The sequence below is a fragment of the Anomaloglossus baeobatrachus genome, chromosome 1, assembly GCF_048569485.1.
Source record: "Anomaloglossus baeobatrachus isolate aAnoBae1 chromosome 1, aAnoBae1.hap1, whole genome shotgun sequence".
Classification (NCBI taxonomy): Eukaryota; Metazoa; Chordata; class Amphibia; order Anura; family Aromobatidae; genus Anomaloglossus; species Anomaloglossus baeobatrachus.
This window is the reverse complement of record NC_134353.1, coordinates 360,966,273-360,982,092: the sequence shown is the minus strand read 5'-3', so window position 1 is coordinate 360,982,092 and position 15,820 is coordinate 360,966,273. Positions and strand designations below refer to the sequence as shown.

General features: G+C 41.6%; 1 protein-coding gene across 1 annotated transcript in view; it reads left to right on the top strand.

The window, feature by feature from the left end:
- MFSD12 (major facilitator superfamily domain containing 12) overlaps window positions 1–5,100 on the top strand; it is a 97,643-nt gene extending 92,543 nt beyond the window's left edge. Inside the window, exon 10 of the mRNA XM_075337798.1 lies at window positions 4,580–5,100. Within this exon, the coding sequence (XP_075193913.1) occupies window positions 4,580–4,653 (74 nt within the window). The 3' untranslated portion in view covers window positions 4,654–5,100. The remainder of the gene's footprint in view (window positions 1–4,579) is intronic.
- The last annotated feature ends 10,720 nt before the right edge of the window (window positions 5,101–15,820 follow it).

Here is a 15,820-nt window from a genome sequence, read left to right as displayed (position 1 = left end):
GCCTACCAAACAATTAGTGCTCAATTCATCAAAGCTTTTATGCCAGTATTCTGGGGCAAAAAGCTTTTTCTTCATAAAAAAAAACAAAAAAAAACTGCTTACATTTTTGGTGCATTTGTTAGCTGCATGTTTTTGCCAATCTTATGCCATTTTCACCTAGCTCCAATAAGGTAGTTGGGATCTAGAAAGGACAGTGGACATGGTAACGGGGACTGGAGTAGGATTATAATCCACTCTGTGACCTTCATGCACCATATATTGATGGCTTAGGAGTGTGGTCCTACTGAAGGATTCTATTTATTTATTTATTTATTTATTTTTTTTGTGCTGGAGTGGTGCTTTAAATGTAAGTCCCCGGCCAGTGTCTTATATTCACCTGGAGCCATCTTCATCTGATTCCAGTTTCTCTTCGGTCTGTTTTCTGTGATTTGTGACCTACCAGCAGCTCCAAGGTCATGAAGTACAGCAGAGGTCACAACTCAATGCAACGGAGAGCCTCATTCTGGCTTTCATAGACTTGTATTGAGTGCCTGTGACATAACTTCGACTTGGACAGTCAAAAGTTGCAAGCACAAGATGGCACAAAAAAATAACACTTCCAGAGGGTAAGTGTAAAGCTGGGCAGGGGACTTGGATATAAAGCACCACTCCAACACTTGGGGGGGAAAAAACCAACCCTTGTGTGTTTAATAGGCAGTGGATTTGCCAACCATTACTGTGCTTTCACAAATTGGATTTGAAACCTGGAGCACGTCATTTCCCCCTTTTTGGGATTTCACCCTTTTATAATGCAAAGATTGACATGTGGGTTACCTCGGCTGCTGTGAAATCTACAACAAAATGGTAAACCATTGAGGTACTTACACACTTGACCTGATTGTATTCTAGCCCTAATGTAGGAGTTAACAAAACCCCTACGCATCTGTATAGCTTATTCATTTTATCTAATCTTCTGTCTATTTATGATCGGGAAGACGACAGATCTTTTATCTTTATCCCCAAGCTGTATCTTTGAGCAAATGTGTAAAAGGCCACTTGAAATCAGCCATATTTATAGTCATGCTGCCCTAAGTGAACCACCCTCAAATACACTTGATCAAGAGTTTGGTGGGACCTGCCTATAGTCACCTGGTATATTAGGGTGGCTTCCTGGCTCCCTTAATCCTTCTATCCAATGACAATTTCTTGTGGAAGTTTAATTTCCAGAGCCAATCCTTTTGTGCTCTTAGTGAAGATAAGTGGCATTCTCTGCTGAGACTTTACACCATAGAGATGGCTGTCATGTAGGGCAGCACTAGGCTATAGGTGCCCATGCACCTCCAGAGCTGTCAAACGCCAGTTCGGCCAACCTAGATTTTTTTTTTTTTTTTCCCTCATACTCTCACCTGAATGTAATACACATGCATAGTCTGCCACAAGGGCTCAGTTTCATGACAAGAAGAAAACCACTGCTGTCACTGCTGCAATTACAACAAAAAATAAGATAACTTTTTTTTAATTTGGCCCTTTTTAAAGGGGTCTTGCCTGTCTCCCCTATTTTTCCTTCTTTATTCTATTCCAACCCCATCTTGGGATTATTAACACTATCTTCTGGACTGGCACCAGTCTTCTGCACTTGCCACTCTTGCTCCCACTGGTCTCAAGGTATACACCTCTAGAGGGGACATTGATGATGAAATGCAGAAGTTGCAAACTTGTCTGTCTACGGCTGGTTTCACACATACTTTTTTTCAGCGTCGGGCACAATCCGGCAAAAAAACTAATGCGACTGATCCGGAGAAAAAAACTGATCCATTGCATCCATTTTTTTTTTCTATGCATTCCTTCAGTTTGACGGACCTGTTGTGATACTGAGCATGCTCTGTTCAAAAAACAGGATGTGTCGTTGGATTCCATCATATGCCGGATGACGACTGATTCGGCACCCATAGGCTTCAATTATAAAAACATGCCGGATCCGGCGTGTTTTTTTTTTTATTTTTTTTTTTTTTATTGGACACAAAAAAAATGCATTTCCGGTAGCCGGACAAAAATTTCGCCGGATCCGGCGGATGCTACATGCAACGCAAGGCCATCCGGCGCTAATACAAGTCAATGGGGTAAAAAAAAAACTGATCCGGTTTCTTGATCAGTTTTGTCCTCATTTTGCCGGATTGTGCCTGACAGCAAAAAACAGATGTGTGAAGCCAGCCTAAGCTGGTGTATTTCGCCGACATGAAAGGTAAGGACAGCTGTCAGTGGCTGCTGGTGGGCTGCAGCAGTTACATGCTGTCTCTTCTAGATGTGGATGCCTGGAGACCAGCAGACAATGGGATTATGCAATTAGTGACGCAATACAATGTTCCGCCCCAGGATTTTGCAGTTGGTGACTGAATACATGTCTTCCCTGGGTTATGCAATTGGTGAAGCAATCAATGTGGTAAATGACATGTACTGTTAAGGCCTAGATGGTATCTGAAAGATGGAATCTCTAATTTGAATTAACAAAGAAAGGTAGAAATGGGCAAATGAATACAGTATTAACAAAAACCTCCAAATCCCCAATAAAAAAATACTTTAAGTTCTTAAAATACACCCAAAATTCACAAACCCAAATTCTAGATGTAAAAATCAGCAAACGGTCAGGATGACAAGAGGGAATTTAAAGGGTAGCCCTAATTGACCCTAAGGGAACTTTCCCCTACATGACCATGGAGGGTATGACTCCCTAAGTTTTTGGGGTGCCCCGTTCCACTTTGGCTATCCCTTTTCCTGCTCCTATGCAAAAAGATAACCCTAATAAGGAAAGAGATGAAGACACCAAAACAGGGTTGGGAACAATCCCCCAAAAAACGTTCTTTACATTTACAAATTGATAGATATGGGCTCAGTCCACAAAATATCAGGACTCCCCTAAATTTATATTGACTAAAGCGATTACCCAGCTGATAGAAAAGATACACTGCCACGTAGGATATACAAACGTCTCACAGCCATGGATCATCACTAAATAGGACCCTTTGCCCTCTCCCTAAGCCTCCTGATGAACTTTTGAAACTGGAAAGGGGAAATGCGTTGAGGCCAGGCAGGGTTTGGAGACGTGCATCTTTCAGGGAAGGGTATGAGGGATTTATTCTCATTACTGTCTCTTGTTTTATTGCATTTTGGGGCTTAAGAATTTACTTTTACCCCACTTTCATATTCATGATTACATTTTGTTTGGTGGTAGTGCTTTTTATATTCCTGCAGGGTGGTGATATTTTGAGTACTGCTGGGTGTTGTGGTGCACCCCAGCTGGGTCGGGAATGGCTTTAGTCGATCTAGATTAGGGGCGTCCTGATATTTTATGGACTGAGCCCGCATCTATTAATTTAAATGTACAGAAAATAATTTTGGGGGGGATTGTCCCAACCCTATTTTGGTGTCTTTTATTCTTTCCTTATTAGGGTTATCTTTTTACATAGGGGCAGGAAAAGGGATAGCTGATGTGGAACGGGAGTGCCCGAAAACTTGGAGCATCATACCCTCTGTGGTCAGGTAGGGGAAAGTCCCCTTGGGGTCAATTAGGGCCCCCCCTTTAAATTCTCTCCTTTTGTCATCCTGACCACTTGATGATTTTTAAAACTATATACCGGTAATTTTTTTGAGAACCTCTAATTGCACACATTGTGGGTGTAACCAATCCATGCTTCCTCTATAGTGCCTTCAGCCGCTTACTGTGTGCAGAACTGGCAGTGTATAGGTGGTCTAATCTTCCCTTTGTCTGCCTTGGAATCCCTGTCTGTCATCTGAATCCCTTCCATTTCTTGAAAATGCTGTTTTTGGTTTTGCCTTTATATAGTGCCATCATATTCCACTGAACTTCAGACATCACTGGCTGACTATATAAAGTCCCTATCCATTTGTTTTTTTGGAATGTACGGTAATTTTCCATTCATACCCATTCCGCCCCCTAGGCAATGGAGCTCTAGTGCCAAATATAGCCCTTCATGAATATATTTGACAGATTTGCTGGTGTTTGAGATGCACATGAAATAATCTAGTCTTTCCATTATATTAAGTAAGCAAAGGAACCTGCCTAGGAGAAGTCAACCAAATGGCATCTTCCCATACCAAATAATACATACTCTGGTACAAAAGCATAGCCAAAGTCTGACTCGTATGGCCCATAGTTGAGGCAGCATCAATCGAGCTGACTGGCTCTCTTTCAACTTAAAATATATATCCTTCATAGTATCAGCACATCTCCTATGATAAATTTGCTGCTAAAAAATTAGCTTTGTCCCTAGGGACTCTCAATAAATATTATTTCAACACCATATCGCAGTCACGTAGACTATTGAAACTAATTCTATCAAAGCAAGATTTAATAGAGGAGACACTATTTTATGAAATGCATATGTAGTAGAGGTTTGGGGTTTTTTAGGTTAATTTTATTTAAAGTGTTGCTTAGTTCTAGTATGGAATGCTGCTCCCTAGTGTGTGTGTGTGTGTGTGTGTGTGTGTGTGTGTGTGTGTGTGTGTGTGTGTGTATATATATATTGGTACATGCAGATGTCTTCTTGATGTCTGTATTAACCACTTTTTGTTTTTCTCCCAGGTAAAGTCTCCTCTTCAATACAGGACGCACCCCAGGTGGACAACACCCAGGAGATCTGTACAGTCTATGCCTGAAGTTCAGAAATACCTCACTACGTTTTCTTGTATTTTGCACAAAAATAATTGTATTTCCAAGCCCTGACTGCTTGCCACTGTTTTTATAGTTTTTTTTTGTGTTTTTTCTTTTTCCTGCGTTTTTCTTTTTATTAAAACTACAAGTTGTTTCCTATCTACGGAGGTGATTACGTTCTGATTGCAGGGGTTCTGGGCGCCCAGCTGATTATTTGGTCGGTGACTTCACACCCATTCTTGAGTAGCAGCAGTCGGTCTTATACTGCCAGATATAGCTAAGGCTGTACCCCACAGCCCCATGTATTGTGTGGAGCAGAAGTGCACATGCTTGGCCCCTTCACATGAGTCGCTCCTATGGATAGGTGAAAACCTGTAATCTGGGTATAGTCTCTTTAACTGTGTAACTGGAACACTTATACACTTGTAAATTTATATCTACAACTTTGACAAAGCAATAAAATAAAGTTATTTTACAGTTCTGTGTGGATATTATTTATATGCAGTGATTTGGGTTTTTTTTTGTGTTTTAAAACTATGGCCGCTTGGTAGTAGGGAGGACTTGAGCGGCGGTTATAGTTGTCTCGCGCATCAGTGCGTACAGGTGCTATAGTATAGCTGGAGGAAAGAACTTCAATGTGGTATACTTTATAGCAAGTGCCCAGGTATGGTTTTTTTTTTTTTTGGTGGTTTGTTTTGGGTTTTTTTCTTAGAGTAAATCTGTGTTCATTTATCGCTTTTTTGATTTACTGTTAACTTGAGATATTTCCCAGTGCATATGCTATTTGCAAAGTTTTTAGTTGGGTTACATTAGCTTTATGAAGATTTAAAAAAAAAGACGCTGGCTGGTACGCATTCGTATACCAAGAAAGTGTAACTTGAGTAGGGACTGCATTTTTCTATTACAAAAAAAAAAAATTACAATGGGACCCTGTGGGTAATTGATGCCCCCTGTATGTTGGGCTCTTAACGGCTATTCGTGACTTTCTTGCAGTGTAAAGTAAATGCCCCTCTTTACATGGTAAGATAATTGTGAGACAAGTGTTAACTGGTGTAATGCTTGTGGGTGCAAGCGGGGAGTAGACCCACTGGGCTTCAGCTTACAGTATACTTGAGGGGCATGACTTTGCGCACACTGGGTATTAATCATAGCCTCTGCTTGATGGTGAGGGTTGGTTTGGCTACCGGTAACAACCAGGTGCCACTCTGCTGCGAAAGCTTGCCCCAGCGGTATAGATGCTGACAGTCTCTAAGGCAGGTTTAGCTGGGACGGCTGATGTGGCAGGTACTGACAATATGGATAGATGCAGCAGGGTTACAGCAGGTTCGATCAATATGGAATGATGCAGCAGGAGCAACTAGTACTATGAAACATACCAGTATAAGTAACACAGCAGCAGCACATAGGTAAAGCACCTAAAAAACTAGCAATACGTCTCCAAAATTAGACCATGTTGACTAGGAACCTCCTCATAAGGGGAGAGGGTGTCTTAAATACCTAGTGCCACTCAGCCAGAGGCAGTTCTGGAATAGGGTGCACTGGCCCTTTTTAAGAATAGGTGTGTGCATGCACCTAAGTGTGCTCCCAGGAGACCTGTAGCATGCGCAGGTCCTGGGAGCTGGCAGCAAAGATCAGGCATGGAGTAGTCACCGATGCTCAAGCTTGAGTGTGCCAAAGTCCCTGGCGGAGAAGGGCAGTACAGTGCACGGACGCAAATGGTGGCATTACAAGCTTCCAATGAAAGGGCAAAAGGCTTGTTCTTTGAGTGTAATAATACTTTACAGAGCACAAAAGATCATTCTTGAAAGTGTAACTGGGGCTCGGTCAAGCACAATGGTAGCCTATGGGCACTGAGTAACTAATAAATCACTCCATATGCATGGTTTATTTTTGGTCTGCCGGTGTAAGCCAGTATTAAAATGACCTTCGATCAGCAAAAGTTTACAGATACTGACCAGCGGCCCAATACAATTGCCTAATGTAAATAGACCCTTGGATTGGGACACTTTGTTAGAGATGCCTATGTAAGAATTTAAATTGCCAAATATTCCCATTCATCCCATAAATCTGAACAAAAATAAAACATTTGTTTTGATGCATCTCAAAGTCTGCACCTCTACAATGTCATGTACTTTAATGTTTTGGTAAAATGCACATACAAAAAAAACCCCTCATTTACAGCTTTCAGACTTTTTTTTTTTTTTTTTTTTTCCTCTCGACAGAGGACATTGGGCAGAGCAATTAAATCACTGCTCCAAGCTTCTGACTTAAAAGGAACCAGTCAACAGTTTTGTTTGTTTTTTTTTTGTCATTGAACCAAAAGAATCACCTTCTGTAGCTCCTGGGGTGCATTATATAAATTTCACCTTGTTCCCAGACTCCCCTTGCAGACCCCAGAAATACCATTTATAAAATCTGCCACCACGTATGTAAATTAACTGTTCTGGTTGGATGGGCATCCTCTTCTTGGTCGGATGGGCATTCTTTTCCTGGCTCCTGTGCCACATTCTGCTGTTAAAATCTTGCGCCTGTGCAGTAATTCCTGGCTCACGCAGGCATAGTTCATTCTGCCCCATCGCGGGCAGAGACTAAATCATATGTGCGCTTGAGCGAGCCAGTGAAATCTTTGTGCAGACTTCAGATTGTGGCCGGCGATGTGGATGACACAGGTGACGTCATCCACATCACCAGCCATAATCTCGCGCCTGCGCAAAAATCACACTGGCTTGCTCAAGCCCACCTGTTTTCTCCTGTGCCCATGATGGGGCTGAGCGAACTGCGCCTGTACGAGCCGGGAATGACTGCACAGGCACATGATTTTGCAGAGCAACTTGAATGATGAGGGTGGCGTCACCCATGTCAATCATAAGAGGATGGCGAACAACAGCAGAAGGAGGGACAGAAGCCAAGAAAAGGACTCCAATCCAACCAGAATGGTTTATTTACATACAGTACAGACCAAAAGTTTGGACACACTCATTCAAAGTTTTCTTTCTTATGTCTCTGAAAACTGTAGATTAACATTGAAGGCATCAAAGCTATGAATTAACACGTGGAATTAAAAACGTAACAAAAAATTGTGAAACTGATATGTCTTTTATATTCTAGGTTCTTCAAAGTTGCCACCTTTTTGCTTTGATTACTGCTTTGCACACTCTTGGCATTCTCTTGATGAGCTTCAAGAGGTAGTCACCGGAAATGGCTTTCACTTCACAGGTGTGCCCTGTCAGGTTTAATGAGTGGGATTTCTTGCCTTATGAATGTGGTTGGGACCATCCGCTGTGTTGTGCAGAAGTCTGGATACACAGCTAATAGTCCTACTGAATACAGAATGCCAAGAGTGTGCAAAGCAGTAATCAAAGCAAAAGGTGGCTACTTTGAAGAACCTAGAATATAAGACCTATTTTCAGTTTCACAATTTTTTGTTACATTTTTAATTCCACATGTGTTAGTTCATAACTTTGAAAACACTAGATTAACATTGAAGGCATCAAAGTCATGAAAATAAAGAAAACTTTGAATGAGAAGCTGTGTCCAAACTTTTGGTCTGTACTGTACGTGGTTGCAGATTTTATAAAGGTATTTCTGGGGTCTGGAAGGTGAGTCAGAACAAGGTGCACCTTCATAGAATGCAGCTCAGGAGCTGCAGGTGGTGATGCTTTTGGTTCAATTCTGAAGAAACTGGTAACAGGGTTCCCTTTTTAAAGCAGTCTGCTTTTTACCACCATAAGTGGTCATAGACCATGACTTTGGCATAGTTTTTTCATTGTATCTGTATCTATGGTGGTCTGTTTTCCATTGGTGTAAACAGGTACCCTTTTTAATACTGGATCATTCATGCAACTAAGGCCTGAAACACACATCCGTGAAACACGTGCGTGTTTGGTCCGTTTCCATGTATACTGGAGACACGGCCAAACGTGCACCAATGTTTTTGTATGATAAAAGCTCCACGTGCGTTTTTGATGCATGTCCGTTTGTCCGTGTCGTGATCCGTACCTGTGCGTTTTGCACGGCAGCATGTCCGTTTTCTGCACGGACCCAATGAAAGTCAATGGGTCTGTGCGCACGTCCGAGTGACACTGACGCATCTGTTTGCTCCCTGTACGTTTTGTGCTTTTTTTCATGTGATGTCGGTCTTCTTTTTTCTTTTTCGTTCTCTCCCTCAGTCAGTCGGTCGGTCTCTGTCTGTCGATCTCTCTCTTATCTGTCCCTCTAGCTGTCTGTCGGTCAGTTCCCCCCCCCCCCCCCCCCTCTCTCATACTTACCGTCCCCCGATCTCCAGCGCGGCGCTGCACGGCTGTTAGTAAAAGCCGCCGAAGTTTTTATATTTTGAAAAAGCCGGCCGCTCATTAAACAATCTCGTATTCCCTGCTTTCTCTCCCCACCGGCGCCTGAGATTGGTTGCAGTGACACGCCCACCACGCTGAGTGACAGCTGTCTCACTGCACCCAATCACAACAGCCGGTGGGCGTGTCTATACTGTGCAGTAAAATAAATAAATAATTTAAAAAAAAACGGCATGCGGTCCCCCCCATTTTAATACCAGCCAGATAAAGCCATACAGCTGAAGGCTGGTATTCTCAGGATGGGGAGCTCCACGTTATGGGGAGCCCCCCACCCTAACAATATCAGTCAGCAGCCACCCAGAATTGCCGCATACATTATATGCGACAGTTCTGGGACTGTACCCGGCTCTTCCCGATTTGCCCTGGCAAATCGGGGTAATATGGAGTTATTGGCAGCCCATAGCTGCCAATAAGTCCTAGATTAATCATGTCAGGCGTCTCCCCGAGATTCCTTCCATGATTAATCTGTAAGTGACAGTTAAAAAACACACACACACACACCTGAAAAAAATAATTAGAAATAAAAAAACAAATTCCCTCATTACCAATTTATTAACCCCGACAAACCCTCCATGTCCGGCATAATCCACGGACCTCCAGCGTCGCGTCCAGCTCTGCTGCATGCAGGTGACAGGAGCAGCAGAATACACCGCCGCTCCTGTCAGCTCCACGCAGCTAATGAGATGAGTAGCGCGATCAGCTGCTGTCACTGAGGTTACCCGCGGCCACCGCTGGATCCACAGTATAGACACGCCCACCGGCTGTTGTGATTGGGTGCAGTGAGACAGCTGTCACTCAGCGTGGTGGGCGTGTCTCACTGCAACCAATCTCAGGCGCCGGTGGGGAGAGAAAGCAGGGAATACGAGATTGTTTAATGAGCGGCCGGCTTTTTCAAATTAGAAAAAGCCGCCGGAGCAGTGTGAATGCCGTACAGCGCCGGGGATCGGTGAGTATGAGAGAGGGACACTTCAGTCACTCGGGGGATTAGCGGTCACCGGTGAATCCTTCACAGGTGACCGCTAATCAGTACACGGCACACAGACAGAGCCGCGGCATGACAATGAAGTCGGGTGAAGGTCACCCGAGTTCATTCTCATCCCGCTACTCTGTCTTCCGACATGTAGTAACGACATTTTGCATCACACACACACACACATGCCAGTTATTTCACTCACGCACACACGGACATTCCACACGCACATACGGCTAGCATACGGGATACACACGCAGGCCACACATACCATAAAAACGGACCTAAAAAACGGAAAACTGACCCGAAAAACAGCCCGTTTTACACAGATGTGGTTTTCACGGATGTGTGTTTCAGGCCTAACACTCATACTTTTAAAGAAAACAAGTACAATGGTAAACTACAGACATTTATTTATAATATATATTAAGTAATCAATAATATTAATTTATGGTGATTGTGCAGCTTAATGCATGCTATGGCCCATGCCTGCATGTTTTACTACCGCAAAAAAAAAAAAAATAAATGCAGCTATTGGTCAATGCCGGTAGATGTGATTTGGCAGTATGCATTCACCTGCATGTCTATTCTCACCCAGTAATTAGAGGGGGTGAGAAAATAAAGGGTAAACTGTACAGCATACAATAATTAAAAATGGTGGTAGAAGTTATGTTGGTTTTTTTTTTTGCTATAAACCAACTCCCACATTTAAAAATAGGACGTGAAAATAATCCTAATGGTCTCTGCATTTCAAACTGAGATATGAACAATTCTTCTTGGTCATGGAATTCAAAGTAAACAGACGGTCTATCTCACACAGTTAAAACCAGAAGTTTACATACTCTCTAAAGACAAGCATGGTTTGTTTTTTTTTTACTATCTGACAGGAAATCGGAATAAACCTTTCCAGTTTTAGATCAATTAAGATTTCCAAAATTTGTATTACTTTCTGCAAAGTCAAGTGTACATATGCTAAGAGTACTGTGCATTTTAAACAATATGGGACAGCCTATATTCAGTGCCTTGCGAAAGTATTCCGCCCCCTTGAATTTTTCAACCTTTTCCCACATTTCAGGCTACAAATCTAAAAATAAAATTTTAAATTCTATGGTGAAGAATCAACAAGTGGGACACTAATGTGAAGGTGAGCGATATTTAATGCTTATTTTAATATTTTATAAACAACTGAAAATTGGGGCATGCAATAGTATTCCACCTCTTTACTTTCAGTGCAGCAAACTCACTCCAGAAGTTCATTGAGAATCTATGAATGATCCAATGTTGTGCTAAATGACTGATGATGATAAATATAAGCCACCTGTGTGTAATTAAGTCTCCGTATAAATGCACCTGCTCTGATAGTCTGTGTTCTGTTTAAAGCGCAGATATTATGAACACCAAGGAACACAACAGGCAGGTCTGTGATATTGTTGTGGAGATGTTTAAAGCAGGATTTGGTTACAAAAAGATTTCCAAAACTTTAAACATCCCAAGGAGCACTGTGCAAGCGATTAATATTGAAATGGAAGGAGTATTATACCACTGCAAATCTACCAAGACCCGGCCGTCCATCCAAACTTTCATCTCAAACAAGGAGAAGACTGATCAGAGATGCAGCCAAGAGGCCCATGATCACTCTGGATGAACTGCAGAGATCTACAGCTGCGGTGGGAGAGGCTGTCCATAGGACAACAATCAGTCGTACACTGCACAAATGTGGCCTTTATGGAAGAGTGGCAAGAAGAAAGCCATTTCTCAAAGATATCCATAAAAGTGTTTAACGTTTGCTACAAGCCACCTGGGAGACACACCAATCATGTGAAAGAAGGTGCTCTGGTGAGATGAAACCAAAATCCAACTTTTTGGGCACTATGCCAAACTATCTGCTTAGCGAAAAAGCAACACAGCCCATCACCCTGAACACACCATCCCAACAGTCAAACATGGTGGTGGCAGCATCATGGTTTGGGCTTGCTTTTCTTCAGCAGGGACAGGGAAGATGGTTAAAATTGATGGGAAGATGGATGAAGCCAAATACACTGGACTGGTATTGGAGATTTGTCTTTCAACAAGACAATGATCCCAAACCTAAAGCAAAATCTACACTGGAATGGTTCACAAAAAAACGTATCCAGGTGTTAGAATGGCCAAGTCAAAGTCCAGACCTGAATCCAATTGAGAATCTGTGGAAAGAGCTGAAAACTGCTGTTCACAAACGCTCTCCATCAAACCTCACTCAGCTCCAGCTATTTGCAAAGTAAGAATGGGGAAGAATTTCAGTCTCTCGATGTGCAAAACTGAGAGAGATGTACCCCAAGCGACTTGCAGCTGTAATCGCAGCAAAAGGTGGTGCTACAAAGTATTAACTTAGAGGCAGAATAATATTGCACGCCCCACTTTTCAGTTTTTTTTATTTTTTTGTAAAAATTTAAAATAAGCAATAAATATCGTTCACCTACACAATTGTGTCCCACTTGTTGATTCTTCACCATACAATTTTAAAATTTTTATCTTTGTTTGAAGCCTGAAATGTGAGAAAAGGTTGAAAAATTCAAAGGGGCCGAATACTTTCGCAAGGCACTGTATGTCTTTGGAAGCTTGTAATAGGTTTATTGGCAAATTCTGAGTTAACTTGATACACACCTGTGGATGTATTTTAATGCAAACCTGAAACACACAGCTTCTTTGTGTAGTATAAGGGGAAAGTCAAAAGAAATCAGCCAAAATCTCAGGAAGAGAATTCTGGACTCGCACAAATCTGGTTCATCCTTGAGTGCAATTTCCACATACGTTAAGTAAGGTGCCTCGTTCATCTGTACAAACAATTATATGCAAGTACAAACAAGATGGGAATATCTAGTCATCATACCACTCAAGAAGGAGACTGGCTTTAAGTACCAGAGATGAATGTGCTTTGGCCAAACATGTGCATATCAACCCAAGAATAAAAGGAAAAGGCCTTGTGAAGATGCTGGTAAGATTGTCATTATCCACAGCCAAATGAGTACTGTATCAACAGGGGCTGAAAGCCACTCTGCCAGGATGAAGCCATTACTCTAAAAGAGACATGTAAATGCGCTCAGGAACAAAGACCTACATTTTTGGAGATATGTCCTGTGGTCTGACAAAACTAAAATTGAACTGTTTGGCCATAACGACCATTGTTATGTTTTGAGGAAAAACGGAGATGCTTTGAAGAATAAGAATACCATCCCAACTGTGAAACACGGGGGTGGCAGCATCATGTTGTGGGGTTGTTTTGCTGCAGGAGGGGACTGGTGCACTTCACAAAATAGATGACATCATGAGGAAAGAAGATTATGTGGTACTACTGAAGCAACATCAGCCAGAATCTTAAAGCTTGGACAGAAATGGATCTTCCATATGGATAATTATCCAAAGCGTACTGTCAAACTGGTTACAAAGTGGCTAAAAGTCAATGTTTTGAAATGGCCATCATAAAGCCCTGATCTCAATCCTATTGAAAATTAATGGCAAAGCTGAAATGGCAGATGCGAGCAAGGCGACCTTCAAAAATGGCTGTTACACCAGTTCTGTCAGGAGGAATGGGTCCATATTCCTACCAACTATTGGGTGAAACGTTTTGGATATCCTCCCACAAGCTTCTCACAAGTCATACAGTGTAAGGACAATGGTACCAAATACTAATGTAAGGTATGTAAACTTTTGACTTTGCAGAAAGTAATAAAAATGCCTTAAAACATGCTCTCTCATTTTTTTAGCATTTGGCAAATATAATTTTGGTAATCCTAATTGACCTAACGTGAAAGGTTTAGTCTGATTTTCATGTCAACTAGTGAGAAAAACATGAAAATGTGTCTTTGTAGATAGTGCATGTAAACTTCTGGTTTCATCTGTATATGTATGGTCTAGCTGATCAATATCCAATTTATCAAAATGCTAGTTGCTTCAGGGCAACTAGATTAAAAAAAAACAACAAAAAAAAACACTCCTACTTAGCACAAATGCAGTTAGGCACATGTTAAAATTGAAGTAATGTGAGAAAAGGAGTGGGCAATGTCAAAAAGGAAGACTGGTAGTGAATGTATGCAAAGTCATCCCATTGGGATATCTGGTATCCAATGACAGAATCCAGAATGATTCTGTAACTGAATACTTTTTGGAGAGGTTTTTGTTTGTTTGGGGGTTTTTTTTCCCCCTCACCTTTTTTTAACTTGTTTTTCATCACTTAATACCAGACAACATGACATTAGTCAGTTTATTAATTGTACCTCCGCACATTTTTACATAATCCAATATGGGGGATGTACCACCAGAACAGTCAGCGTATAAGAAAATGTTGATAGAGATGTCACTAATCAGCAGCCTCACAACACTTCATACGATACCATAAAGGTATTGTATATAACAGGTGGAGTTTGGCCTAAAAAGTTCACAATACAGCAGGATTCTGCAATTGGATAACAGATCCTAATTGAATGACCTTTTGTTCAGATCTTGCATACACGAGGCGAGGCGCTTTACCAGTCTTTCCCACTCTGCCCCCTTTTCCCCCCTTTATTTCAGTTTCATGCATCTATCCTATTGCAGGTGTCATTTTTGACGGTCAAACAAGTGACAACTGCACTACCAACTGTGCAGGTGAAATGAGTAAGCCATATACGTCAAGAGTCCCCAACAGGTTCAGATGAGTTCTTCTGCTATTTATTTTTGGAAATGTCTACAAGTCTGAAGTGAATGCTTGTTTGTACACACTAAGTAGATACATTTTTCTTTAAAGCAAAACATGTTTTCCTTTGAAACAGACAGTGTTATCTTTACATCTAGTTTTTTTTAAGCTTGTTGGCCTTAGACCATTTCCACAGTTCATTTTACAAATAACCTTTAAAGTGTAGCAGATTGTACAACAATTGCATTAAGTCATGCTTAGTGCACCTGGCAAGAGAAGACTTTCCTTACAATTTTTTTTTTTCTGATGTGATGTCATATTCAGCTGGATTCAGGGCATAACACACACACACACACACACACACACACACACACACTTTGAGTGATGTAAACTTTGAGCTTAGAACTCGCTTCCTGTTAATTACTTATACATTCGAGGATGGGGAGAGGGAAGTCAGCGGTGATTAGGGTACAGGGCACATGTGACATAATCTCACATTGTTGGTTATAAACGTTTTTGTGACAAAGTATATAATTGGTGGAGGAAGGTTGATCTAGATGGACCTAGGTCTTTTTTTTCAACCTATGTATCGAGCCTGGGAGAGTGGGCACCAACAAAGCTGGAGCGGCGAAGGCTCGGGAGGAGACTAAGCTTTTTTTTTTTTTGTGGGCCCAAAACATGGGGAATGTATAAGGGTTGTCCTAGTACTGAACCCCTTCACACCATTTGAAGTACCTATACGTCTGATAGGGGTTGCCGATCAATGACGTATAGTTATGTCATGGCATTTGTGCGGCCTGCATAATCACTGACGGGAACTTGGTTTAAGTTATAGCTGAGCTTCAGGAGTCACAGCAAAGGACTATCCCTGCACCATCCCTGGCTGTTAAACCCCCTAAAATGCTGCAATCAATAGCAATCGCTGCATTTAAGGGGCTGGGAGAGAGAATACTCTCCCTCTCTCATATGATTGGAAACGACATAATGTGATCACGGTGTCCAATTGTTGCCGTGGAAACCTGGAAAAAAAATTATACCAATGAATCTGTATATTAAAAAAATAAACACATTTGGTATCACTGCATCCAGAACAACCCAATCTATAAAACGGTCATGCTAGGTAACTCCTTCAATGAACACTGTAAAAAAAAAACAAAAAAAACAAACAAACAAACAACAAATTGGAAAAAAACTGTTGTTTC